The sequence below is a fragment of the Oreochromis niloticus genome, linkage group LG7 (genome assembly GCF_001858045.2).
Source record: "Oreochromis niloticus isolate F11D_XX linkage group LG7, O_niloticus_UMD_NMBU, whole genome shotgun sequence".
NCBI lineage: Eukaryota > Metazoa > Chordata > Actinopteri > Cichliformes > Cichlidae > Oreochromis > Oreochromis niloticus.
This window is the reverse complement of record NC_031972.2, coordinates 1,238,756-1,264,761: the sequence shown is the minus strand read 5'-3', so window position 1 is coordinate 1,264,761 and position 26,006 is coordinate 1,238,756. Positions and strand designations below refer to the sequence as shown.

At 44.9% G+C, this 26,006-nt stretch overlaps 2 protein-coding genes across 6 annotated transcripts in view; one reads left to right on the top strand and one right to left on the bottom strand.

Annotated features, from left to right (window-relative positions):
• Nucleotides 1-26,006, bottom strand: part of immp2l (inner mitochondrial membrane peptidase subunit 2) — a 211,776-nt gene that overhangs the window by 63,467 nt on the left and 122,303 nt on the right. Inside the window, exon 1 of one of the 5 annotated variants that reach the window (XM_025909184.1) lies at nt 15,248-15,504. The exons of the other annotated variants lie outside the window; for them this stretch is intronic. Coding sequence (XP_025764969.1) covers nt 15,248-15,331 — 84 coding nt within the window. The 5' untranslated portion in view covers nt 15,332-15,504. Of the gene's footprint in view, nt 1-15,247; nt 15,505-26,006 lie in introns of those variants that run through there. 5 annotated transcript variants of the gene reach the window in all.
• Nucleotides 23,162-25,853, top strand: lrrn3a (leucine rich repeat neuronal 3a). Its single transcript, XM_025909181.1, has one exon. It carries the CDS (start codon nt 23,312-23,314, stop codon nt 25,412-25,414), a length of 2,103 nt encoding a protein of 700 aa, XP_025764966.1. The 5' UTR covers nt 23,162-23,311; the 3' UTR covers nt 25,415-25,853.

Here is a 26,006-nt window from a genome sequence, read left to right as displayed (position 1 = left end):
TGAACCACTTCTTTGGAGGGGAAACAAGAGCAAATGTGGAAGTAAATAGGCGACAACATGCAGAGCGTGGTCAGAGTGTGGCTCGCAGCGGCAGGTTAACGTCCACACGCCGGTGCAGAGCGTGGTCACACATCGCTCTGTGGTTATAGGTCAGTCTACTCTCATACAGCAAACATAAAGCATTTACTTTATACATCAAACTACTGCTGCTGCTACGGCTTCCCCTCACAGAGGCGGTGTCGTCATCCAGTCCGATCTTTTGTGATGATCATCACGACTTTGCAAGTAACCTCTGCCTGACCCCGCCCCCCCAACAAAAGAAGTGGCAACTATTGGATTTCAACCCAAACTGTGATCTTTTCTAAACTTAACCAACCACCAGATGTTCATAAAGTAAAATTTGATGATGCGTGTGATTCAAACTTCACTCCATCACCACCTCCAACATCCAAACATGGACTTTCTTCTCTGTTTAAAAGTAGGAAATATTAATTTCATGTTCGTATTCCATCTCCAGCTCACTGAACGTTTAACTATGGGGGCAGTAGTGTTCATCCAGAGGTGGGCTGACACCGACGACACAGGTTATTTTATTTTATGTTGACACAATATTCCCAGATCCTTGTTTTAAAAATAAAATTTTATTTTATTTTTGAACCAATATGAAGAATTAACCTCTGATTGCTAAGTAAAAATGTCTATTTCCTGACTGGTTGGCGACTGGTTGCTGGAGAAACCAGTTGCTGCATAGAAAACCTCGCTGTGCTGGCTTTGGTTTCTAGCAGATTGCCGTGGTTGCCTGTACTTTGCACGGAAGACACAGACTTGTCTGAACACAAACTACTTGCCAAGTAGATGTGAAGCCAAAGAGTGCGATGCAAACTGGGAATGGAATAAAAGTTGTGCCTTCCCGCTGAAACCAGCACACTAAAAGCACAGCTTTTACTCTTTGCAACCAATCTCACGTAGCAAAAGCAAGAAACTTCCTGCATCCACTCACCAACCAGTTGGGTAGCGCACATTTTGCCCTGGTAACCGGTGGTTACTATGGCATCACTGACTGGTCTTTAGGCAGCATGGCTGGTGATTAGCAATTGATTTCACAGCAACTGCCAGCAACCACCCAGCAACTGGTCTGGGAATGCTCATTTTCCCCAAAGACTGGTGGTCTCAGGTGGTTACCAACTGGTAGCTAACCAGTTTCTAATCCAATTAACCAAGCGTGTTGATGGTCAACAAGTCCTGCACAGCCTCAGCTAAGACACAGAGAGTAGTTTGGAGACAGTGCTGATTAACGCCAGGCAGAGCTCAGTGACTGTAAGGACAGCAGCACAGAGATACAGCGGTGGCCCCCTGACCCCGCTGAACACTTATGGCGACTCGTGAAAACACAGAAAGCTGAACAGTCCTGAGAAGATATGCAGCTCTCTGAATCATTGTGAGATCATGCTGGCATAAGTCGGGTTATCAGGCTTGAATAATCTCTGCTCACGTGTTTTTTCTCTTTGTGTCTCTTTGTCTGACAGGAATCGATCTAAGCTCTTTCATCTCTGATTCACTGCCTTACTCAACCAGCTGCAACACTACAAACCAAACTACCCAAACTCAGCTGTTACTCTGGCTCATTACAGCTGTAGAGACGAATCAGATCACACTGGATTCAAACACGCTGCACATTTCAGCATTCCTTTAATCCACAGCATCTAAAGTGGAAGAATGAGTGATTCTTTATCTGATCATCAAAAAACAACAAAATAAAAGCTAAATTTGTTTTTTATTAGTCGCTCATCGTGGCGCTGACATCAAACAGATGCTGAAGTTCGGTGTTCAGACCACCGACTCATCAGGACACACCGCCGCCCATTAATGTTCCACCAACAGTCCCAGAACATCTCCACAAAACATCTGCGAAGCAGTGAGGCGGAGCAAACCCTCAGGACAGCAGCACTGAATGAACACGATTACTGTAATGTATGAAAGATCTCTTTCCTCTGATTTAAAAGTCTTATTAACAGCGACTCCTGGATTGTGTGTTTATCTTCAGCTACACTGAGACAGTGAACATGTGGCAGTGGTGAACAGTGTGCAGGCAGCAGTTACACCGCACTTTCATTTTACCTTAGAGGACGCCTCACACTAACCTGTCCACACACAGACTGTAACTAAAGATGTACACAGCCACTGTGATGTCACATGTTGGTTACAGAAGCATGAGCTTGAAGCCCAAATGCCATCTTTGTGTTTTGAAGCGAGCGGTGAATGTGACTAAAACCAAAACCAACCACTTCATCATCTATTTTTTAAGCTCTAATATTAAAAATAATAAAATAATCATGTTGTATCCAGTAACCGAGACCATAAACTCATCAGCTGTGTTAACTGAGGTCAGAGAATAAAACAGCAATAGGCTCATTTTCCTCTACACTTCTATACAACATGCTGTCCTCCTGAAAGACAGCAGTCGCCCCCTGCTGGTCATTAGAAAGCCTGGCTGTTTAAGGTGCCTCCATTAGCTTCACCGTGCAGACCCAGAAGATGCATCCATGATCTTTTTAGAGGTCCAGTCTCTATTTGCACACAGACGTGAATGAATGTTACAGACTGTATTTATCTTTCAAAGAAATTCCCCCACAGTCTTAGATAGAGCTCCAGCAAACGTTTGTAGTTGAACCTGCTGATTAAAGTTTGGAGAGAACATTTAATTTGAAAGTGTTCTTACACCAACTATGTGGCAAAAATAGTATAATCAGTGAAAGAACTGGATATTCTTGGTGTTATTCAATAACAGCAAAGGATGGAAATCAAAATAAAACTAATTTTAAAAAAATGCATGTCTGTAACAGTACCAAATATAGAGCATGTAAAGACCTCTCTGCCCAACCGATCACAGCAGATGGCCCCGCCCCTCCCTGAGCCTGGTTCTGCTGGAGGTTTCTTCCTGTTAAAAGGGAGTTTTTCCTTCCCACTGTCACCAAAGTGCTTGCTCATAGGGGTCATGTGATTGTTGGATTTTTCTCTATATGTATTATTGTAGGGTCTACCTTACAGTATAAAGCACCTTGAGGCAACTGTTGTTGTGATTTGGTGCTGTGTAAATAACATTGAATTGAATTAAATAACTCCTTGTTGGAAATGAGCCGTGCAGGTGAAATATTTCACATGATCGATCTAAACAGGTGGTCAGACCACCATGTGGCACCGATGCCAAGTCTCTAGTAGTTTATGAGTTACGTCATTTGCATCTAAAGCATTTAGTAACCTTCGTGTCCTTTGGATGTGGGAAGTGTCATCATGGAAGAGGGAAAGGTTTACTATAAAGATGATCACTTATTAACTTTTGCACAGCTGTGCTGTGATCCTTAACCCTTTAAGGTGGAGCCAAACGGTGCAGGTGAAATGCCCACTGCAGCATGACTGACAAACTGGATCTCCTCAACATTTCCAGGCCACATTTAAAGAATCTTGTGAAACACGAGTCATCGAACCAAATCGCTTTTCCCACATCGCTGCAGATGTTTGTCTGCAGCTACTGAACTGTCAGATGTGGATTGGTTGTGACTGTGAGGGATGTCTGGGCATTTCCGCTCCACCTGTGATGGATGGATGGACAGGTTGTATTCAATACGACTTGAAATGTTTAACGAGGCCATAAGATCATCAGGCCCCAGATCGACTGAGCTGAGGTTCAACTTTTATGCAGTCAGACTTCTTTGTGCAATCGGAGAAGTCGCCCCCTGCTGGTCATAGGAAAGAATGCAGGTGTAAGGCAATAGAGATTGACAGACGACGCGACTTTCGCGCATTGCATGTTGGGTACCCGTGGCAACAAAATCAAAATACTGCATCAAGCGCTAGTATTTCCAGCACCGGTAATCATTAATTCTGTGGTTTTAATCCCTACTTGCATTTTATTTGCCCCAAAAACAGTTATGTACAAAACGACGGAGAACACAGCAGGTCCGTACAAAGACAGACTTGACGAAAAGGCAAAAAAAAAAGTATGAGGAAAAAATGAAAGCAGTGAAAGGGTCAGACCCATACGAGCATACAGAGCGGAGTAAGGACGTCAGCGTGCTGCCCAACTTTCATCACACACATATTTATTATTATATGGTCAATTCAAATTCAATTCAAATCAATATAAGACTTATTTACATCAACAATTATGTTATGATAAATTACGTAAAAACTACAACAGAAGACTTACCTTTGTGGAAATGCTTGGAGCAGACTAACATGTGAGCTGGAGTGTTCTGGGACGTTATATTTGGTCTTCCAATGGCTGCGATCCAGGCCACCCGCTGGGTCTTTGTTACTTCGGAAACACAGCTTGAACAATTTCTCTTCAACGACGTAATCCGATAACAACTGATCTCTTTACCCGTCGGCTTCCCGTGGCTGTCATGCGACCGGCTATTGCAGTTAATAATACAACAGCTTCTTGCCATTTTTTGTGTTTCTTTTTATCGCTGTTTGACTGTTTTCATGTGAAAGCCTGCGTGCACTAGTACCGCTTGTCACGCATTCCCAGAATCCTTTGCGGTTTTACCCCGGAATGACATCACATTTTCAATCTCTATTCCAGAGAAGCTAAACTCTTCAGACTTGGTGCAATGCCCATCTTTTATATACAGTCTGTGAATTACCCTCGTCTGTCCCTGTTGGACCTTTGTGACTTGCACTATGACCCCTCCCAGGCAGGTTGACAGTGCTTCCCCTTCCTCCTCCATCATGCCTGTTCTTCCACCTGTTCCTCCTCTGGTCTCTACTTTTCATCATCTTCCATCTTTTTCTCCTCCTCACCAGCTCACCCTGTCGTCCATCCTTCTCTTCCACAGATTCTGTCTCTAATTCCTCCTACCCACCTCCCTCCACCCCAAACCCCCTTTCCATCACCACCTCCTCTCCGTTGCCGTGGGGATACAGGGGTTCATGACTGACAGGCAGCTTGCTAAACCAATCAGATTCATCCACAGCTTCAAAGGCGAACATTCATTGGCAGTTCCCAGGGGAGCTGGAATGTGTGTGTGTGTGTGTGTGTGTGTGTGTGTAATAGAGTGATGGATGATCTCCTCTCTAACAGCAGAGGAGAGGAAGGATCACTCATTCTCAGTGTCTCTCTGTCTCTCTCTCTCTCTTTAATTCCTGATCTCTCTCTCTCTCTGTGTGAGTGTCTGTCGCTCGCCCCCTCTCCCTCCTCTCTCTGTCGCTGTGGAGAGCCAAAGAGAGAAGACGTTTGTTCTTGGAGATGCTCGAGGAAAACAAGAAAATAGCTGCTTCTGCTGGATGTTAAAATGCAGCGCTGCACGCCTTAAATAAAACACACACACACACACACACACACACACTCCGCGGCGCTGCAACCATGCCAGGAATACCTGCCGTCCATCTGCTGTTGCTCGGTGCACAGGATGTGATGGATACAGCTCCTACTTTCTGCTGGTGAGTGTTTGATTGCCCTGTGTGTTTTTTGGGGGAATGTGTCCGTGTACGCGTGTGATTGTTTGTGTGTGTGTGTGTGCGTTGTCAGGACTGCGGTAGTCCTTGAGCGCTGTGGCGACTAAGCCTGCGGTTCTGACAGCTGAGGGGAATAAGAAAACAGGGCTGGGGGATTTTGCCTCCCTCGTTCTGGAGGGGTGTGAGGACGCCTCGTCACTTTTGTCGCTCTTCGTGTTTTGTCACTTTGGTGTCTTGCAGCGGAGCGTGAGGGGACACGGTGTTGTCAGTGTCACTCCACAGGTTCATCCCTGAAGTCAGAGAAAGGCAGAGTGTGCAACAAGCCTGGATAAAGCAGGAGGGAAGGGCGGGTGCAGGGGGGCTTTGTATCTTTTCAAAGTGACGAGAAGCAGGAAAGACTCGTGATAACACGCGAAAGCTACAACCCTCCCCTCAGGAAACCGAGCCACCGGGACGCTTCCCAATGAGGCGAAAGCGTCCCGGGCTTCATCAGCTCTCGTGGACTGGCGGCCGATGCCGGCGTGCGGTGTGGCGATGTGAGTCAGGAGAGAAAGAGGGGTCACAGGATTGGCTGTGGGGTGATCTCCACCACCGCCTGCCTAATTTGCCAGAACCTCAGCCCCTCTCTCTGCCTCCCTCTCTCCCTCCTCCGTCCTCACTCCCGCTGTATCTAAGCCTCCTCCATAATTAACAGCAGTGCACTGAGGCGTCTTTAAGTGCTCAGACTGAAATCAGCACTTCTCCCCCCTGCCCAGCTAAACAGGGGTCAAGTACGCCGAAGCTCAGTTTCCTCACGTCAACATGCAGCAGCGTCAGGCTCGGAGCGCCTCGGAGCGTCGGCCGTGGACACTTTAAAGACGCAGCCCTCTCCGGAGCTCCAAGAGCGATACGTCAACGTTCATCCTTAATTTTCGTGGCGTGATTTCTCAGGGGGCTCGCAGCACATTTGGACTGATTAGATTGCATGAGCAAAATAGCCTATTATTTTTATTTAATTGACAATAACAGCACTAAGTCACTTTGGAGTAATCCTCCTAATTAAATAATGACAGCAGGCCTTTTAAACCGAGACTCAGTCCTCGTGTGAAGAGGAGGACAAACACAAGCACGTTTGGACCCATTTATCACAATCACATGTTTTTAAGGGAGCCACGCAGCTCCCAGGTAATAACAATTTCACTCGGAGCACAAAGTTAATTATTCTGTGGGGACTTATTGGACTCATATCATTACAGGAGTCCCCAGCTTCACCTCACACCACAAACCACATGTTGTCTTCTCTCTTTTCCTGATGGGATAAAGTCCCATCCTCTCATTCTCTGAACGCACCAACAGTTAATCTGGATTTTAGGCATCAACATTCAGTTTGTCCATCAAACATGCAAATCAAGCACAGACTCATTAGGAATAATAATCATTACTTTAGATACGCTGAAGTCTAACCAGTAACAAAAGGATAATTGCGGAGTGCTGAACTCTATATCCATTTGTTTAAACTACATCTCACTGAAACAATAAAAACCTTCCAGTAAACCGGCTCACAATAATGATCCAACATCATCTGACACCAAGCTTTCACTTATCCGAGCGCTGCAGCCTAAATCAAGCGCCATCTAGTGGACGGCATGCATGTCCTTAAAATGCGTATTTAAGACTTCATGTGCTGGAATGAACGGCGTGAAACCGTTACACTGCAACTCAGTTTCCTGCAGGTTTAACGACCTGTCCAACTCCAGTTGAGCGGTTACACAGCGTACATACGACCACTCACTTTCTACATTTGCACCATTGCATTGATTGGCTTGCTGGAAATGTGCCATTCTTTGGCTCCAGCTCCGCAGGACCGCGTTCATTCAGAAAAAGGAACAAAAAGAAGAAAAATTCAAAGGTGCCAAAAACTGCAGTTCCTCTAACGGCCACCAGAGGCTCCAGCAGTGACAGAAATCGATCACATTGTTTACTGAAATCAATAAATAAAGAGAAAGTCCCACACGGACATCCAGGAGATGTTCAAGAAGAACATGGAAGCAGCTACAGCCTGCTATAAAAAAATGGTTTAGATCTTTTGTAGGTAACGGGGCTACATTTGGTCATAGCTCACTGGGGGGGGGGGGGGGGGGGGGCGTGGCTTCTTTGACTGACAGGTGTACGGTGACACAAATGGCTGTAGCTGCTAGGGTTCACCTCGGCTAGCCCCTGAACTGGACGTCTGGACCATGTTTGTGCTGTTGGAGCCTTTTAATGACGTCATGTGACCAATAATATGGCTGCTGTGAGGTTACTGTAGCAACAAACTGTACAGGAAGGCAGAGTTCCAGTTTTGGAATTCTGGCACTCAGCAGGTATCTGTGCCTGTGTGATGCCCCCATACAGTCCATACAGCCAACATGGCCACGGCTAAAACTGTGACAGTGAGACGTCTAAAACCCGTGGGTGACATCGCAGTTCCCAGGTCTCTGGTGATTCTCAAAGTGGAGTCTGCTGCCCACTAGAGCTCTCTGATGTTACTGCATCTGTTTGAGGTAAATAAATCAAATATTTTCTGCTGTTTCATAATATAATAAATATTTATAAAAACATATGTAGGCTCAAAAAAAGTCACAACTAATAAAATAAAGCCCCAGAACTGAAATTAAAGCTTCCTGCTGTTGTCAAAAGGAAAGCTGTTAACAAGAAAATCAAAATAAATCACAGAGAAGAAAACACTTCATCTTAGTTTGGTGTTAATCAGAGCTGTGATTAAAGCTCTGAGTGGGCCACGGCTGCTCGGCATAATTCTACACTCAGCTGGTTTTTTGTTTTTGGCAGAATTAAATTCAGCTGGAAGAAAAAGTTGAAAGTTAAGCTGCTGCTTGTTTTCTTCTATGCATTTCTTTGCATTTCAATGTGTCTGGCAGATATTGGCATCTTTCTCAGGTGTAGAAGGAGAGCAACGTTTGCTGCAGCTCTGTCTAAAACTTTGTATGAGATTCATCATTTTTTGGAAACTCCATTTCTCAGATCGATGCTTGAGGGGGACTTTTCTCGAAAAACAAATGCAGTCTGTAACAAATGGTGATAGAAACTCATTTGTCACATGAATCACGATGTATTCTTGGCCCTCTCTCATTGTGGCCGTGTTCATAAATGGATTTACTTATACTATCTATACTAAACCACTTGCGCAGTATGCAGCGCCGCCAGGAAAATCAACATGTCTGCATTGGTTAATACATCAGGATATTGCTGCGGAATAAAACTTGCCCAACACAAATCAGCGCTAATCATGTTTATTTGATTCTTCTCCCCATGCTGGAAATTGGGCTTATTGTTTGGAGGTTGTTTCAAAAATGAAGCACTGAGCTGAACAGAAACGGAGACACTGTGGTTCCTCCCGTTCACATCTGCTGATTCTGGTCGAGGCCAGCGTAGGTGAGGAGGTCAGGGCGGTGGACGGGCCGTAGCTTCCTTTAATAATCAGCCAGGGCTCTGACTCTGGCACTCACAGTAACTGAAGGTCACCTTCAGCTACCTGAGACGTTAAAGCATGCACACTAGGATCATTTCCTGGCTTCTTTATTACTTTTTAAGCAACTTTATAGCTCACTAATGACCACGATTATACAGTTACAGAATGCCTCCTTATTTAAACAGAGTATTTCTGTACATGTAGACACACCAGTCTTTATGCATCAGCTGGGGAAGTTTCATGGTGATGTTAGTTGATGGATTTTCACCACTAACATGTGTTTTGCAATAAAAATGTCTTTAATTTACAATCCATAACGTCAGAGGCCACAAATCTCCACTTCAGCACCGCTGACACCCACCAAACTTTTCACTTTTATTCCGGGCTCGGGGGGATCATAAATCACACAGATCTGCGGAGCGTTTCATTCCTGAAACACAGGAAAATTGTCCGACGTCTTTTTGAGAATATTTTCTGATTTATTAAGTAATAAAAAGAATCACCGTGTAAAATGTTTGACGGAAACGTGTCAGCGTAACCGAAAATAATTTTTCCAGCGTAGCGAGGTGAACCGTAAGGTCCATGTGATTTCCTCCGGTTGGCATTCTGGATGTTTAAATGTTTGTTCCTACATCGCTCCGAGCCTGATTTAGACAGACGCATGCAGGAAATGGATTTCATGGATTTCATGAAATGATCAAAACACCCAGAAGCCCCTCTGTAAAAACCTTTGTCTCCAAATCAAAAGGAATTTTGAACCCAGCTTTATCCATCGTTCAGATTTCTGTGCTGGAAAAGTTCAACATGTCACATAAACGGAGAAACCATAGTTCCCAGTTTTATTCCTGTTTGTGTTCTGGAGGTTTGGACTGACAGGTTTGCTCATCTATCTTTCACCGCCTGGTTTATTGATTGATTTATTCCTAAAATACAGAAAAAATGATACGAATCCAAACAGTTCCAGTGGGAAAGATTATTCCCACGTGGAATACACTGAAGACAGTCACCAGTATTCCCAGGACTGGACGTCCCAGCAAATGTACCCCAAAGTTAGAGCGTTCAACAAACCCAGGAGCGTGTACAGGCCTCGGTCAGCGTGGCAGAGGTTAAAGTTCACGGCAGGGCAATTAGAACAGGTTCTGCTGCGACAGCGTTTGTGAGCAGAATCAACAGTTTCACGCCGCTCGCCGGGTGTTAACATTCGGCTTTAGTATTTGCTCAGTCTTCCCGGGGCTTCCACAGCCCGCGGCCCTGCCCACCATCAGTCAGCATCGAGCCACACATGAAACAGTCTGAAATGCAGTGCAGCACCATCAGCTTTGTATCTAGCGACCTGTCAGAGTCAATATAAAAACCCATCTGCTGCCTCCTCCGCACTGAACACACAGGAGACGGTTAGCTTTACACATGTACCGTCGTCAACTGACAAACAGAGGTCGGGCTGTTAACCCGCCTGTGTTTATGTGCTCCACATGCATGTGATTGCGAGCGTAATTAACAGCAAGACTGGCTGCTGATTAAAGAGAGAAGTGCGACTCGTGGGAGTGGAGGCTAAGTGAGAATTCTAATGTTGGTGATGCTAACAAGGAGCGCGTGCGGTAGGAGGGGAGGAAGAGCGGATAAATGGGTGGATGGGCCTCGCTTGGGATGGGTTTAATCGTAAATCAATGGCAAACGGAGGGAGGAGAGAAAGAAGGGAGGGAACGGGGGATTTAATGCGGGAATTCGGATCTTATCTGGATGTTTTGGTGACATCGTCTTCCCCTTCTCGTGCCAATAACACCCAGAGAAATCAATTAAAATAAAAAGAGGAGATACAGGAAACTGGTACACACTGTTCTGCTTGTGTCTCTCTGTCTGCTGCTAACCTGAGCTGCTGATAATGAGTCCAATCGATCGGAGCGAAGCTGCACGCTGATCGAACATAATTCTTCTGATCCAAAAGACAAAATTTCATTCAGTTTAATTCAGTTTTCAGTCTTTTACAGAATCCTTTTACAGGACCGATCAAGTTTTCAGGATAGCAGAGAATAAGAGTGCTACTGCACTTTTCCTACGACAATTTATAATAGAAAAAAAGGTTTTATGCAACTAAGAATTTCCTGGATTTGAACATACAGTTGCACAAGAACAGGCACAGGTGAGTTTCAATCTTCTAGGAAAATAAGAAAACCCAGAAAAGAGGCAATTTTCCATCATTTCTGTACAGATTTGAAGACTTTTATAAATCTTTAGAAGAGAAAAACATGTGTGGGAGTATTAATACCACTGCACAGTGGACATGTCTGTAAAAACACAGTCCAAGGATTCAAATGAAGGAATTTTCAGTGTGAATTTATTTCACCGTATTTTTTAACTGGGCAATAAATGTTACCATTTCTGTTTATGGACATGACAATAAGCATAATTAAAATAGATCATGTCGTGACATTTAGTTTTGTTTCTCTAATCGAGCCGCTCTTGTTCCCACGTAAGAAACGAAACTCTGGGAATCATATTGCTGTGTGGCAGGCGGCGTTTGGACTCCAGAGACGGGGAGTGAACTCCGAACTCAGCTTTACTTCTGGGAAAAATGGATTGCATTTATATAGCACTTTTCGGGGCCCTCAAAGCGCTTTAAAATTCCACTATTCATTCACTCTCACATTCACACACTGGTGGAGTCAAGCTACAGTTGTAGCCACAGCTGCCCTGGGACAGACTGACAGAGGCGAGGCTGCCATATCGCGCCATCGGCCCCTCTGGCCATCACCAGTAGGCGGTAGGTGAAGTGTCTTGCCCAAGGACACAACGACCGAGACTGTCCGAGTCGGGGCTCGAACCGGCAACCTTCCGATTACAAGACGAACTGTCAAGAGTTGGCAAAAACCAAAACACACGGCGAGACAATTAAGCCAATCAGTCAGAGTGAAAAATTAAAGTAGAGACAAAACACAGGAAACAGCCGCTGTGAGGATAAACCAAATAAACTCAGAAATATGACAATAATTAACACAAAGGCTCTAAATGATCCCCAAACCCAAAAAAACCCCCACAAGTCCAGAACTCTGGGACCTGACAGTCTGCTGCTTATTGAGGTCGTTTCTTTACTATGTCAGTGTTAGGACCATCCTTAATTTGATATAAATCAATATGAATTGCACAGGATTACTGCAGCGCTGACTCATGTCAGGTAAAGAAAAAGAGATGAACCTTTCTAAAATACATCCTCACTCAGCGACGTCGCTGTATGTGTCAAATTACACTAATAATGGTCTCGGGTTTGAATGACTGTCCCGTGCATTAAGGTAACAGAATACAGGTGTTCAGACTTTTTAAGACATCCACGAAGATCAAGAGACTAAATGTGTGCAGAAGTGCACGCCGAAGCTTTTTATGCATTTGTTTTAAGGATTACCTCAGCATCAGTCTTTTTTTGTGCTGGTTGCTGGAAACAAAGGACTGTCCTGTATCGCTGCCTTGTTCCACCAGTTGTGACAATACCTTCCTCTTCAGGACTTTCGATGGGGACATTATTATTATCTTTGTATATAAAAGATGTTTTAAACACACTTTCAGGCCTCAATGGCAGCACTTGCCTCTCTGTGTACAGAGACCAGGCTGTAAACATGATTATTTCTGCTGGACATCATAGTTTATGGGGACTGTCAGTGTTGGAGCCTCTAGTGGTCATTAGAGGAACTGCATTTTTTGGCACTTAAAGGCTTTTTTTTTTGCTTGCTGTTTGTTAGGTCTGAGAGGGGATGATGGTTTTAGGTTAAGAACATGTTGATAATACCAGCAAAAACTATCACGGTGTATAAGGTAGTACTGGAGACAAGCAAGCCAAGAGCAGTGCTGCTAACGTTAGCATTATTTTCAGCATCAGCAGCTCCATCTGTCTGATTAACAGCGCTTAAAATCTCTCAAGGAACTAGACAATAAAAATATACAACGCCTTAAAAAACAACATTTTGCCATCACAACGTCGGTCTAATGAATCCTAACCACACAGAACAGCTCCACACCTCCCAGCTAAACCAGTTAACACATCACTTAACAGATGGGCCCGAATATAACCGGCCACTTCCTGTCAACAGCATTTAATGTCTGAAATTGCTGAACCAGAGGAGACCAAACAGAGATTTCTTTGCAGAGGGAAGATCAAGAAAAACAGAGCTATCCCAGAACAAACAGCACAGATGGAAGATCCAACACACCAACCTGAGTCTGTGTGTGCCTGTGTATACACTGTGTGCTGCTTTTATATACGTCCAGATTGCAGCCGGCCTCACGATCACATAGAGACGTAATTACCCAGTAGGATCAGCAGCTTTTTAAATAGATGTTCAATTATTAACGATCTTAAGGTTTATTAGAACGGGAGCCGCTCGGTAGAAAGCACGGGAATGCAAAAAAACACCCCTTTTCCTACACGAAGCATGGAGCGTTTTATTTCCCAGAAACAAAATCCGTCTTCAAAGGTGAACTCGGGTGCCACGAGAAACAGCTTGTCCTGCTGTAATCGTTCGTCACGTGTCTCGGTACAGCTCGCCTCTAAAAGATGCTTTTATTGAAAGTCGAGTCCTTTCTTTGAGTGATTCGCCCAGCGATGTGACACAAAACAGGAAAACAGTGCAAAAAGCGCACGGTGAGGAAAGGACGATTAGCCAATCACCTGCCTGCGATGAGACTGAGGTGGCTATCAGGCGAGTTTAGTGCTGTGACGGTGGAGACATGGATGTAGCATGTTCAGGCGCTACCTCTTTAGCTCTGAGGATTTTAAACCCCTAGTTTTGTGTTCGGGTACAAATCATCTAAAGGAGGAAAATGCCAATATGCTCCAGCATAGTCATGGCCGTGGTGTGCACTGAATGTTCCAGAGACCTCAGCTGGAAACAGTCCAGGAGGTTCTCCTTGGTTTGCATTTCCACATCGTTTCTGCAGCTGTGACCAAATTTACCACAACCGACTGCGGACTATGCAGAAGTCCTGAAAGATCCAGAAAGACTCATCCAGGATGAAGCTGTTCTCAAAATCGATGAGCTGAAATTCTCGCTGCAATCTGGACTTCTTGAAGTTTCTCAGGAAACTTTACGAACTTGTCGTCTTTAGTTTTTTGCCTCTAAATGCAGCAGGTTCATCCCCGGCTTGTTGGCTTTGGTGTCAGGCAGTGAAAGGAGGGATGACAGCTTGAACCCCACGGAGTTCACTGAGAGTGTTTGTGAGTCGTCCTTTAGTCTTAGTACTAAAAATCGAGCTAACGTGTCAGGTCTCATACAACTGTCCATTAAACGTGCAGAATCTCCACCAGCGTAAATTTCTCCTCTCTAACGCACCAAAAAGTAAGAAGGCTCCACCCTCTGGCCCTTTGCAGCGTTGCAGTCATTGCATCTCCAATTCAAACTCATCGTATTTGGCCCAAAACTGCTGGAATACTTTTAAATGAATTCAGATAAAACTCTGTAGGGGTGCGGAGCATGGTTAACCTAATGATCCATTTAAAAACTGATGTAAACTCTCATGACTCAGAAACTTTGATTCTTACACATGTCATGTGTACTGTCAACATAGAGACCGTATAAGGATTTAAAATATCATGTCACATTTGACCTCCGACCTCTCCTTCAAGGTCAACAGATCTAAAGAAAGACAAAGTGATAATAATGCTTTATATAACTATTTCAAAGAGGTACACAACACATTTGAATGGGATACAACTACATTACAATGTAGTTGAGTAATGTTACAGTTTATTATGTACATTATAATAACTGGTTATGACCATTTAAAAAAATTGAATTTATTCCTAAACTGTTAAATAAATTTGACTAAACAACAAAGAGAATGCTACACCTGTGCTGTATCCACAGAGATATCGATAATGTAGTCACTTATTCTTACTGCACTACAAACTTCTTAACGCTGCCTTAGTGGAGGTTTGTGCTCTCAGACTGCTTCTTGTTCTTTATGATTCCATGGTGAATAGAATAGAATAGAATAGAATAGAATAGGCCTTTATTGTTGTTGTACATGTGCAACGAAATTATGAGTGCTCCACACCAACTGTGCAGGAATAAAATATAAATAGTAAGACAGCAGGAATAAATAACACAGTAGAGGAATATATGGAAAACCAGAAAAGAAAAGGACTGCGTATATGTGTGAGTGGCCTGACTGATGGGCGATACTCAGACCGTGGCTCTGATTGGTGAGGTGGGCAGGGTGGGGTGTGGAGGGAAGAAGCTGTTAGTGAGTCTGGAGGTGTGGGACCTGATTGGCCTGAGGCGCCCACCAGAGGGCAGCGGGTCAAACAGTTGGTGGGTGGGGTGCGAGGGGTCACCTGTGATGGCCCTGGTTTACCTGAGACAGGAGGATGTGGTGATGGCCTCCAGCCAGCGATGTTTTGGGTGGTGTTAATGACCCTCTGTGCAGCCTCTCCGTCATGGCCCCTGAGTACAAACACCAGGCAGGAGGAGAGCACGCTCTCCACTGAGGAGCTGTAGAAGGCCAGCAGCAGCTCCTGGTCCAGGTTCTTCTTCCTCAGGAGACGGAGGAAGTGCAGCAGCTGCTGGGCCTTCGTTACCAGGGCGATGGTGTTGTGGGTCCAGGTGAGATCAGCGGAGACTTAAGGCAGCACGTTTTTAGATGGAGGTAAAAACCAGACGTCCTTCTGAAAACCTTAGTGAACCACGGCACAACAAAATTTATTGCAAACGTTTGCAATGAACTCGTTAACTTGTCAGATTAAAAAATGGCTGACTCGACGAGGACCGAGTCTGCGACCACCTGCACTCAGTCGCCGTCTCCAACGCCACATTGGTGCATGGAGATGGTGTTAAAGTGGCAATGAGACGCAGTCTGCTATCAATTTATGATCGAATGGGCTCAAGTTGGCAATTACAGGAAATCTGTTTGTGAAAATACAAAGATTAACTGTGATAAATCAGCAGAAATCATAAATCTGTTACCGTCTGCTTACACGGAAATTCATTTTCATTTCATACAGTAGGCTGAGGTCTGCTGCATGAGATGTCCTTGAAGGGAAAAAGCACATGAGCTTATTTCATGGGGTTTTCTTACACTGCAGTAGTTTTCTCCCTCCCACAGGGAGGTCAGAGGTCAGCAAACACAGAGCCGGTGGGTGTTCAGTATTTTGCTTAAAGGCATTTGTGTTAGCCCAGGGACTGAAGGACAGACGCCTGCAGAGTGGAGACAAAGCAGCTGACTGAAAACACAGCAGCTAATAAAGATGAGAGAGAATCTGACGGCGATTATCTGTCTGCAGGGAGGAGAGTTATTTATGTGCAATCTATAGAAAAGAAAGGCCGGGTGCATCGGTGCCATGAATAAAAGTGTTAATTAGTAACTTGAAAGCAAACAGTTTATTCTGGAAACACAGAGTCATTTATCTGACTGTCCACCTCGTGTTTTGGACACTTTCACTGCAAATTTTATTCAGAGAACGTGTCAGCGCTTGTTTATTTTTCCTATTTATTCCCACTGCTCGGTGCGCTACCGTGATGGAGAAGATATGTGACGAATGAACACGAGGGAAGCTCAAAAACAGTCGAACCGACAGAGAAAACAAAGATTTATGTTCCTGTACAGAACCGTAGCTGAGGCTGAAGGCCCGAGTCCAACCGTTCACTCATATGATCCATACAGTTTTTAATGTAGAGATCAAGACACGCGTTTGTGTTCTCACCTGCGCCCCCATCAGGTGACGTCGTGAAAGGTTCACCAGACGACCTCTAAAAACGTCTTTGAATCGCATTTGTTTATGTTCAGACGTCCACAGTTCATGTTCTCATCAGCGAGGCAGCCGTCGTGGCTGTTTTTATCCAGCCTGGCTTCTTCACCTTGCTCTGTGCTGCTACAGTGCTGTGCAAAAGTAACCGCTCCCTAAACCTAAAAACTGGATGTGCTGCTCTTGGCAGCAACAACTGCAATCAGGTGTTTGTGATAACCGATGCTGTGACGCAGCAGCAGCTCCACGCATCGTTCACGTGTCTGTTTCACAGTGAGGAAGTGTTTGCAGATTACCTGCAGCAAAGACAGGAAGAGCTGTTTTAATTTTTCATGATTTAGTATCCTGACCACTAAGAATTTACTGTTGGAGCTGTAACAGAAATCTAATGTCCCAAAGTATCTGCATGGCAACAACAGCATAACCTGTCAACTATCATTAGATGATGAAGAGCTCCTTTTCTATCTGTTTGAGGCTACATCCAAAAACGCAGCCTTATCTGTGCTGTTTTGGATCACTGAAAACTGAGATGTAGTCACACAACGACAAAGGTGTGCACCACCTTATTGTTTACGTGAGATGAATTTCTACAATGGCAGATAGAGACTATCTGCAGTTTTTACACACTTACATGTACACACACAGTTATTGTCGCTCCATTTAGAAAGACTGCTGCTACGCGCCATCTTTGTTTAGTCTTTCCCTCCCAGGCTCCTAGGCTTCTGATTGGCCAACATTTCTACACGGTTAGAATCATATCGCCACCTGTTGCTTTGGCATGTTCTTCTTATTTTTGGACTTTCCTAGAGTAGCTTTGCATGAGTTACATTTGCAAAAATGTATTTTTATTATTAATCTTGTACTGGGCTTTGATGCGGTTCATCCAGCGCCTGAAATAAGTTTTTAGACGTTTGATTTTCTGCCCTTTGTTGGTTGGTTTATGCTACACAGAGGGAAAAAGAGCGGTTGAGGCTGCGACACGATCAACATTATCGCGACCGTGTGCAATGAACCCCTTTAAAGCTGACATTATGGCTTTAATGCGTCAGCGACAGGGTCCAGGTTCAGGAACCCTGGAACAGGTGGTAAACTGCTATCTTCTGACTGATTGCAACATTTAAGTTAAACTGTCAGCAATCGGTGGCAGATTGTTTGGAGACGGGTTGCCTCTCAGCAGGCGACCTTGTGCATTCGTGTTGCCAGGAAGTTGCACGTCAACCTCTGGGTGAGCAGTTTGTCACCATCACCACTTTCACCACTACGATCAGGCTCCAACAGCAGAAAAACATTCAGTGTAACCAGCAGGCAGTCAGTTTGGTTTTTGCTTTCACATCTATCTCCAAAGATGTAAGCAAGACATTTCCAGGAACAGCAGCTCAGAGGAGGGTGTTAGCAGCGGGCTGCGTATAGCCGTGTGTATCAGCGAGTCCTGAATAAAACATGGGGAACTGGGACCACTTTATGAAACGTCTGCCACATTAGGATGGCGGAGCCCTAAGAGCTGTGGCCCCTGGCTTCTCCCCCCGCTGTATAAGAAATGCATAAATATTTCACATTCGAGCTGCTTTAATCCATTCGCCAAATGTCAATACTCAGCACTTAAAAAAAGTGGCCAGGCCTGCAGTCCCACCGGGTTAAACAGAGCAGCTCCCAGGTCTGTATGCAGGTCGTATAATACATTACTAAATACTTTTATCAACAGTGGGAGGGTCTTTCTCCCTCTAAGTGCTGCACTGGCAAAGAGTGAGCCGGAATAGGTCCCGTGGCCGGATCGCGCCGGCCGTTCGCTCAGCAGAAATCACTTCTGTTCCCGGCAAAGAAAAATAATGCGGAGAGTACAATCGCTGATTTCTGAGGTCGTGACATTTCTGTGCAGCGGGCAGTGATCCTACACGTTAGCTAAACATGTTAGAGGAACTGTGAAAGGCCCGTCACATCTGAAAACTCCTCTTTAATGAAAGTTTAAACCCGGGACGAGAAACATTAGTCATGCCATTAACTGTGTAGAGCTACAGGTGCCTGAATTTATGAATACAGCATTTACACTCGTCCACAAAAAGATTCTTTATTCCAGAATTCAAAGGAAGAATTTCCTTTTTTTACCAAAGAGGTGGAATATTAAAAACAAGTATCGCACAAAAGCCTTAAAAGCATTTCATTTCAACCCAACCTTTGAGACAGTATGTTTATATGGCACGTATGATTAGTGACAACAATATCAAACTAGTATGAAACTGACCTAAATAACAATCGTGTCCCCAGACATGGATTTTCTTTCCAGTATAAATCCACCTCCCAGTTATTTCTGCACTGGCAGCACTTGGTGTAGTTGGTTCAGACCAAGGTTACTGTAGTTAACAAATCTAACAAATGATTTGGGGAATTTGAAAAACTAAAATAAAACAGAAATGCAGAGGAAATATTGTTAGTTTAGTACCGGTCTTAGCTCATGAGACTGATGGATGGTTTTATTGAGACTGTGAGTCATTTTCCTAAATTTACCTGGTGGAAATTGCAAATAAAATCAGCATCAAAATGCAGATTTTAATGATGTTTTCATTTATTAATAGACCAAAACTATGCAAACCTGCCCTGTGTGAGAAAGTCAGGGCTTTGAAATCACTGAAAAACTTTTTTTTAAAATTTGCTCTGGGCATTTTTGTCTGATATTAAAATTTGTTTGATCTTGTAAAAAATTAAAGTGGGACAAATACGCAAATAAGAAGAAACTAGGAAGGGGTCAAAAACTTTTTACAGCATTTATACAGTATATATCCAGTATAGTGTACATACACTGTATGTATACTGTGTACATACAGGGATCCAGTGGTGATGGTGACGCTTCAGACTGTTATAAACACTCAGGTTCAATCACTCTGTACTGAGCGTCTCTAACACCAGCTGTGGAGAAAAAACTAGATTTGAAAGAATATAACTGTGAAATGCTACCGTGAGCTTAAACAAATCAAAGTGAAGCAAACAAACAATATCCTGTTTTAGTTTTTGTCCATACGTTTAAATCTGAAAACTGAAAATGTCTCTGGAGGGTCTGCTTCAGATGGTTACTGAGACAGCCAATCAAAAGAAAGTTGGCTTAAAAGGGGCGGGGCTAAAACACTAAACCCCCAGATCAAGAAGGTTTACTTTGAACAGTGATTAGTGGAAAGTCTAAGTGTGTAAGTGAGCAGGCCTTCACACTTTAGCTGTGTCCAAATTCATGGGCTGCATCCTCCTGAGGACCCGGCCTTCGCGGTCTACGTGGGCCGGGTCCTCCGAAGGTCGGGTAGGCCGGAAGTAAATGGCTGTGAAATTGGACGGTCTAGCCTTCTGATTAGCGTCACCGCTGTCTCGGTGGAGTTTAATAAACTCGGCCGTCTGCTCCTTGCTATCTAAAATATAACAGGACACTGGCGTAAACTCTCGACCATCTCACACGTCTGTTTAATCAGTTTTCTGTTTGACGTTTATTCAGCTGTGTGAAAACCACCCGGGGGATTAATAAAGTTTTATTTTATTTTATTTAAAACTTATTTATTTTATAAGTTTTATATTTTAAAACTTAGTAGCGGCCGCCATTGCCGGAAACTGGAGTTTGGCTGGGCCGCGCTATGAATTCTGGGATATGGTGTGCCACGAAGGACCCATCCTTCAAATTCCGGGAAAAGGAGGACGCATTTGTCGGCTGCATTCGGAGGAGTCTACGAATTTGGACAGCCTTCGGCGTGCCGCTGTGACGTAATTGGTCTACAAATGCGTCCTCAGGAGGATGCAGCCCATGAATTTGGACACAGCTTTTAACAGCAGTGAAATTAGTGATGCCTTACATACGTCACCACATAAAGAGTGGACAGTGAATCTCCATCACTTCCTCTTTCAATAAAAACTAAAACAATAACCACGTTTAAACTGTCACATGATGAAAGGCGGCACCGTTGTGAAGGGGAAATGAAAGAAGTCGCTGCAGGCTTTTAGAGTTAAGTAATAAGAGGGAAATGAGTGTGTGAGCACTGCCGAGGTAAACAGGAGAAATTAAATTAACGTACGGCGGCGTCTCCCGAGAGCGCGCTCTCCAACCAAAAGAGAAAACATCCACAATTAAACCTCCATTTAACATTCCTACCACGCTCGCTTCATTGGCAGAGAGCTTGGTTCTGTTGTTACCTAAATACTATAGACGACGCTGTTGTTTCCATGTCTGTGAAGAGGCATTTACATAACTGTAAGGTTAGATACAGCACAGCAGCTCCCTGTCGTCTCTGGGCGATGGACGCCCGCGAGCGCTTTAATGAGCAAAGCGGAGACGAGTGAGGAATGATCGCAGTTTGAAGTGAGCCTCGTAAGGCAGAAGGTACAAATATAAGTGTCCAATACAGCCTAATTACACACTGACTGAAAGTGCTTGATCGGCACATTCATTGGTTCCAACGCTGTCAGCGCAGCCGAGCGAGCTGCTGCACACAGATGGATGCAGACAGAGAAGCTCCACCGTGATGACTGCACGGGAACATTTTACTGCTTCATCTGTCAGTAACATTCAGGATTATTAAAGTCATGATTTTAATTTTCAGATTAGTTTTCATTCATTTTTTACAACATAAACACTCTCACTAAACATCTGCACCAGTGCCTGGCTCCCGCTGAACTGAAGTACATCACCTCAGGGAGCTTTGTGTTTTAGTTAACTTTTGTTTTCATACAAAGTAACTTCGATACGATTATGTCAAACTTTAGCTCTGACGCCTCTACGTCCCCGACTCCCGGTGCAGGCCCCTGTGTGGGCTGTGAAGGTACTGCAAGTGGTCATTTATGACTTTAAAAAATAACATTACCATAAAATATGTACCTATTTATTTGACCTGCTTTACATCTGGTCTTTTGCACAGGTTGCCTCCCACTAGGCTGTGCAAGTTTGGAAAACATTTAATTAAAAAAAAAAATCTCAGTTAAAATATATAGTTGGCACATAGTTGGCAATAACACCATTTCAGTTCAGGTCAATTCAATTTTATTGATAAAGCACCGATTCAACTGCTGCCTCAAGACACTTCATAGTGAAAGGTAGAGAGAAAATCCTAACAATCAATCCAAGCCAACGACCCCCAGTGAACAAGCACTTTGGCGACAGTGAAACGGAAAAACTCTCTTTTAACAGGATGAAACCTCGGGCAGAACCAGGCTCAGGGAGGGGCGGGGCCATCTGACAGGATGTAGTGAACAAAACATTAGATGGAAACTTTTGACCACAAATCTGTTTTTGTAGCTTTTTGGATTTGGGAATTTAAAAAACAAACAAACAGTAATTCGAAGAACAACGGGTGTATTTAACGTCAGCCCCAGATATGCAGATGTAACAGAATTTAATTTAGTGCTTAGTTTAGAAACTTGATTTTTAGGAGATATCAAAGCCATCGTGCAGAACAAAGTACTTAAGGGTTTTAAAAGAGCGCGCTATAAAAAAAACGAGGAACGAGAATAAGTGACAGAGCAACGTTCAGTTCTGCAAACCTGAACACACAGAGCGCCACAAACAAGCTAATATATGCATGAAGTGCCATAGCTCGTCCTCATCAGCAGCCGGCTGCTCGAGCTCATACTGACAGCTTCATCTACTGTTGTATACTCAACTGTGGCTTCTGCACTCAAGGTCACAAATTAATCAAAACATCAATACGTGCAGTCGACATAGGCAAAGCTCGCTGTAGACCTGTCACCTGTACCGACAACGTTGATTCAGCGCCTCATGAATTATGCAGAAAGCGGCGCAGGAGTTGCAGCACAAGACCTGCGGCAAGCTTGCACGACAGATAGTTGTGGCGGGTCTACAACACCTCGAGGTTATGCGCATCAGCTGCGGCTGCCTGCATCGTGTTTTTGTGTGTGGGTGATTTGATAAGTGTGCACAGCTGCATTGTTCACAGCAGAGGAGAGGTTCAGGGGGCGGCGAGAATCTGTTAATTACAACACAGGGGAAAGAAGCGAGGACTTGTTTTGCCTCTTGAATTAACATTTTTAAGCATCATCTCAGAGCTCCATGTTTTAGCTGAATGAAAGAAAATTAAAAACTTCATCTCGTCTGCCTTTCACCCTTCAGCTGTGGAAATGTGCTCATTCAAACTTATCCAAAAACATACATAACAACAGCGGTCGAGTCACCTCATTGAAAGTTGGGGTTTGTCTAATATCCACCCACGTTACTGCATTTTAACAGAGAAACTGTGATGTAACTTTGAAGTAGTAATCCCAGGCAATGTTTCTCAATATTTCCGAACAGCAGCGTGTTATATCGGTCTCTCTTTCTCTCCCGTCTCCCCAGATGGAAACTGACACCAGTGACAGCGACGGAGGATAATAATGATGGAAGGCAGAGTGATTCGTCCCCAGCCAGAGCCTCAGCACTCCTCCACCGCCCCTCAGCTTCTCAGCACCGCTCCCTGAAGGACGCATCGACCTTGACACATCACAGCGTGCGAGACAACCTGGCACACACCGAGCTGAAAGGTTGCCTCTCTTTGCCAAGAGCGGGAAGACAACGGGGCCAAAGCTTTGGGGACCAGGCGTCAGCAGAAATCCGCTCTGTCTTGCTGGAGTAACAAATGAGCTTTTATTTGTGAAGTTAACACCGCTAACAGCTGACTCCATAAGGGCCAATTACTGGCTGAAGGGAATACGGTGCCAAGATGAAGGAGGCAGCAGTCGTGGCTTGTTTGCTGGCTGAGTTGTCTCTCGCTGCTTTTGTTCTGGCCTCTGAGGGGGCTGCTTGTTGCCCCGCGTTGTGTCGATGCGAGATACGACCCTGGTTCTCTCCCAGCTCTATTTACACCGAGGCTACCACCGTGGACTGTAATGACTTGGGCCTGTCGTCGCTACCGCAGGGACTCCCCTCAGAAACGCAGGTGCTGCTGCTGCAGACGAACAACATTGTTAATGTGGAGAAAAGTTTGGATTACTTGGCCAACATCACTGAAATTGACTTGTCCCAGAATAACATTTCCTCGGTGAGCGATGTTCGTCTGGGGTCTCTCCCCCAGCTGCTGTCACTCCACATGGAGGAGAACTGGGTTCAGGAGCTTTCTGACAGCTGCCTCGCTTCCCTCCCAAACCTCCAGGAGTTCTACATCAACCACAACCTGATTTTCTCCATTAGCTCCCGGGCTTTTCAGGGCCTGGGCAGGCTGCTGAGGCTCCATCTCAATTCCAATCGACTGACAAGCATCAACAGCCAGTGGTTTCAGCCTCTCCCCAATCTGGAGATATTGATGCTGGGAGAAAACCCCATCCTTCACCTGTCAGACATGAACTTTAAGCCCTTGGCAAACCTTCGAAGCCTTGTGCTTGCCAGGATGAATTTGACTGAAATCCCCGATGACACTCTGGTCGGGCTCGACAATTTGGAGAGCATCTCATTTTTTGACAACCTGCTTAATCGAGTACCCCGAGCAGCTCTGACAAGAGTTCAGAACCTGAAGTTTCTGGATTTGAATAAGAATCCGATTGAGAGAATCCAGAGAGGTGATTTTATGGAGATGCTGCACCTCAAAGAGCTCGGCATCAACAGCATGCCTCAGCTGGTCTCCATCGACAGTTTCGCTCTGAACAACCTGCCGGAGCTGACAAAAATCGAGGCCACAAACAATCCCAGGCTGTCCTACATCCACCCTCGGGCCTTCCACAAGCTCCCCAGACTGGAGACTCTGATGCTCAACAGCAACTCCCTGAGCGGACTTCATCGCAGTACCGTGGAGTCACTGCCCAACCTGCGAGAGGTGAGCCTGCACAGCAACCCGATCCGCTGTGACTGTGTCATCCGCTGGGTCAACACGAACAGGACCACCGTTCGCTTCATGGAGCCCGACTCGCTGTTCTGCGTGGAACCTCCAGAGTACCAAGGGCAGCACGTCCGAAAGGTGCACTTCAGGGAGATGACGGAGATCTGCCTTCCCCTGATCTCACCTGGGAGCCTCCCGGATCGAGTTGAGATCAGCAAAGAGAGCTCAGTGTCACTGCATTGTCGGGCGTTTGGAGAACCAGAGCCCGAGATCTACTGGGTCACACCGTCGGGTGTCAGGGTCATGGCTGGCAGTATTTCCAACAAGTACTACATGCACCCAGAGGGAACTTTCGACATCTACGATGCCACGGAGCAGGAAGCTGGCTCCTACACCTGCGTCGCCCACAATCTTGTCGGGGCAGACCTAAAGTCTGTGCTCATTTCAGTGAATGGATACACTGCCCTGCCTTCGAAACAACTTTTACATGTATATATCATGTCTGTCCAGTCTTATTCTGTCGTTGTGTCGTGGGAAAGCACAGGCGCTTTGCTTTCACAACTAAACTGGTCCATTTTAGCAGAGGGCCGCCACCTCTTGATGCCATTTACAGCCAGGCTTCCTGCTGATGTCAAAGAGTATCACATCAAGCAGCTGCAGCCGTCCACTCGCTACCAGGTTTGTGTTGAGGTGGTGTCAGCGCAGCCTGGATACAGCAGGGACTGCGTCAATGTGACCACAAAGGAGACGGCGGTCCCGAGGGAGACGACCCACAAATGGGACGGTGTGGCAATGGCTGCTTGTGCTGCGTGTTTTATCGTGGTCGCCGTGGCTTGCTCTGTCGTCTATACGTCTCTATACAGCCAGGTGTTTTACAGGAAATTAATGGCTGACCAAGCCGAAGCGCTGCTGATTGCCGACACTCGTTCCTCGTCTTCTTCTTTCCTTGAGTTTGGTGCGTCTGGGATCAAGGTGACGGCAACTGTAATAGACTTAATGGATGACTCCGTGTAAGACGCGTCCTTGTATGTAACAGCGCTTTGGGATTAAGTGAGGATGCAGAGTGAGGGACACTGGACAGTTTATGAACCCTCCTTCCACAAGCGGACTTCAGCAGCAGATAAATCATACACTCCTGCAGCTAAAAACTATTTTCTATCTGAAATCGTGTCATTATAGCTTAATCAGGCAGATATCTCGACTATAATCCACACGGCTACTGGTCATTCATGCAGTGCAACCAGAGTAAAGCACAGCACAGGAACTCTTCTCCTCTTAAATACCTTTGACGTCTGCAGAAAGCATTTTCTTTGCTGTGTTACATTAAGCAAAGATAGTTTATAATGGCAGAGAGAAACTTGTTAGCCTAGTGTACAATAAACCTGATTATACTGTAAACAATTTTATGAAAAAATACATTTTTCATTAAACTTGTGTAGTGTCATAACTCCAATCTTTCTCTTGAAATTTAGACCAAAAAAAAAAAAATACCATGCCACGAAATAATTCAAACACTGCTTTGTGTGGATGACGTTTGTGTAGTTTGTGCGTGAGGTCTGCAGGAGACAAACACAATTACAGGGATCGCCCTTCAAGGCAGACACTT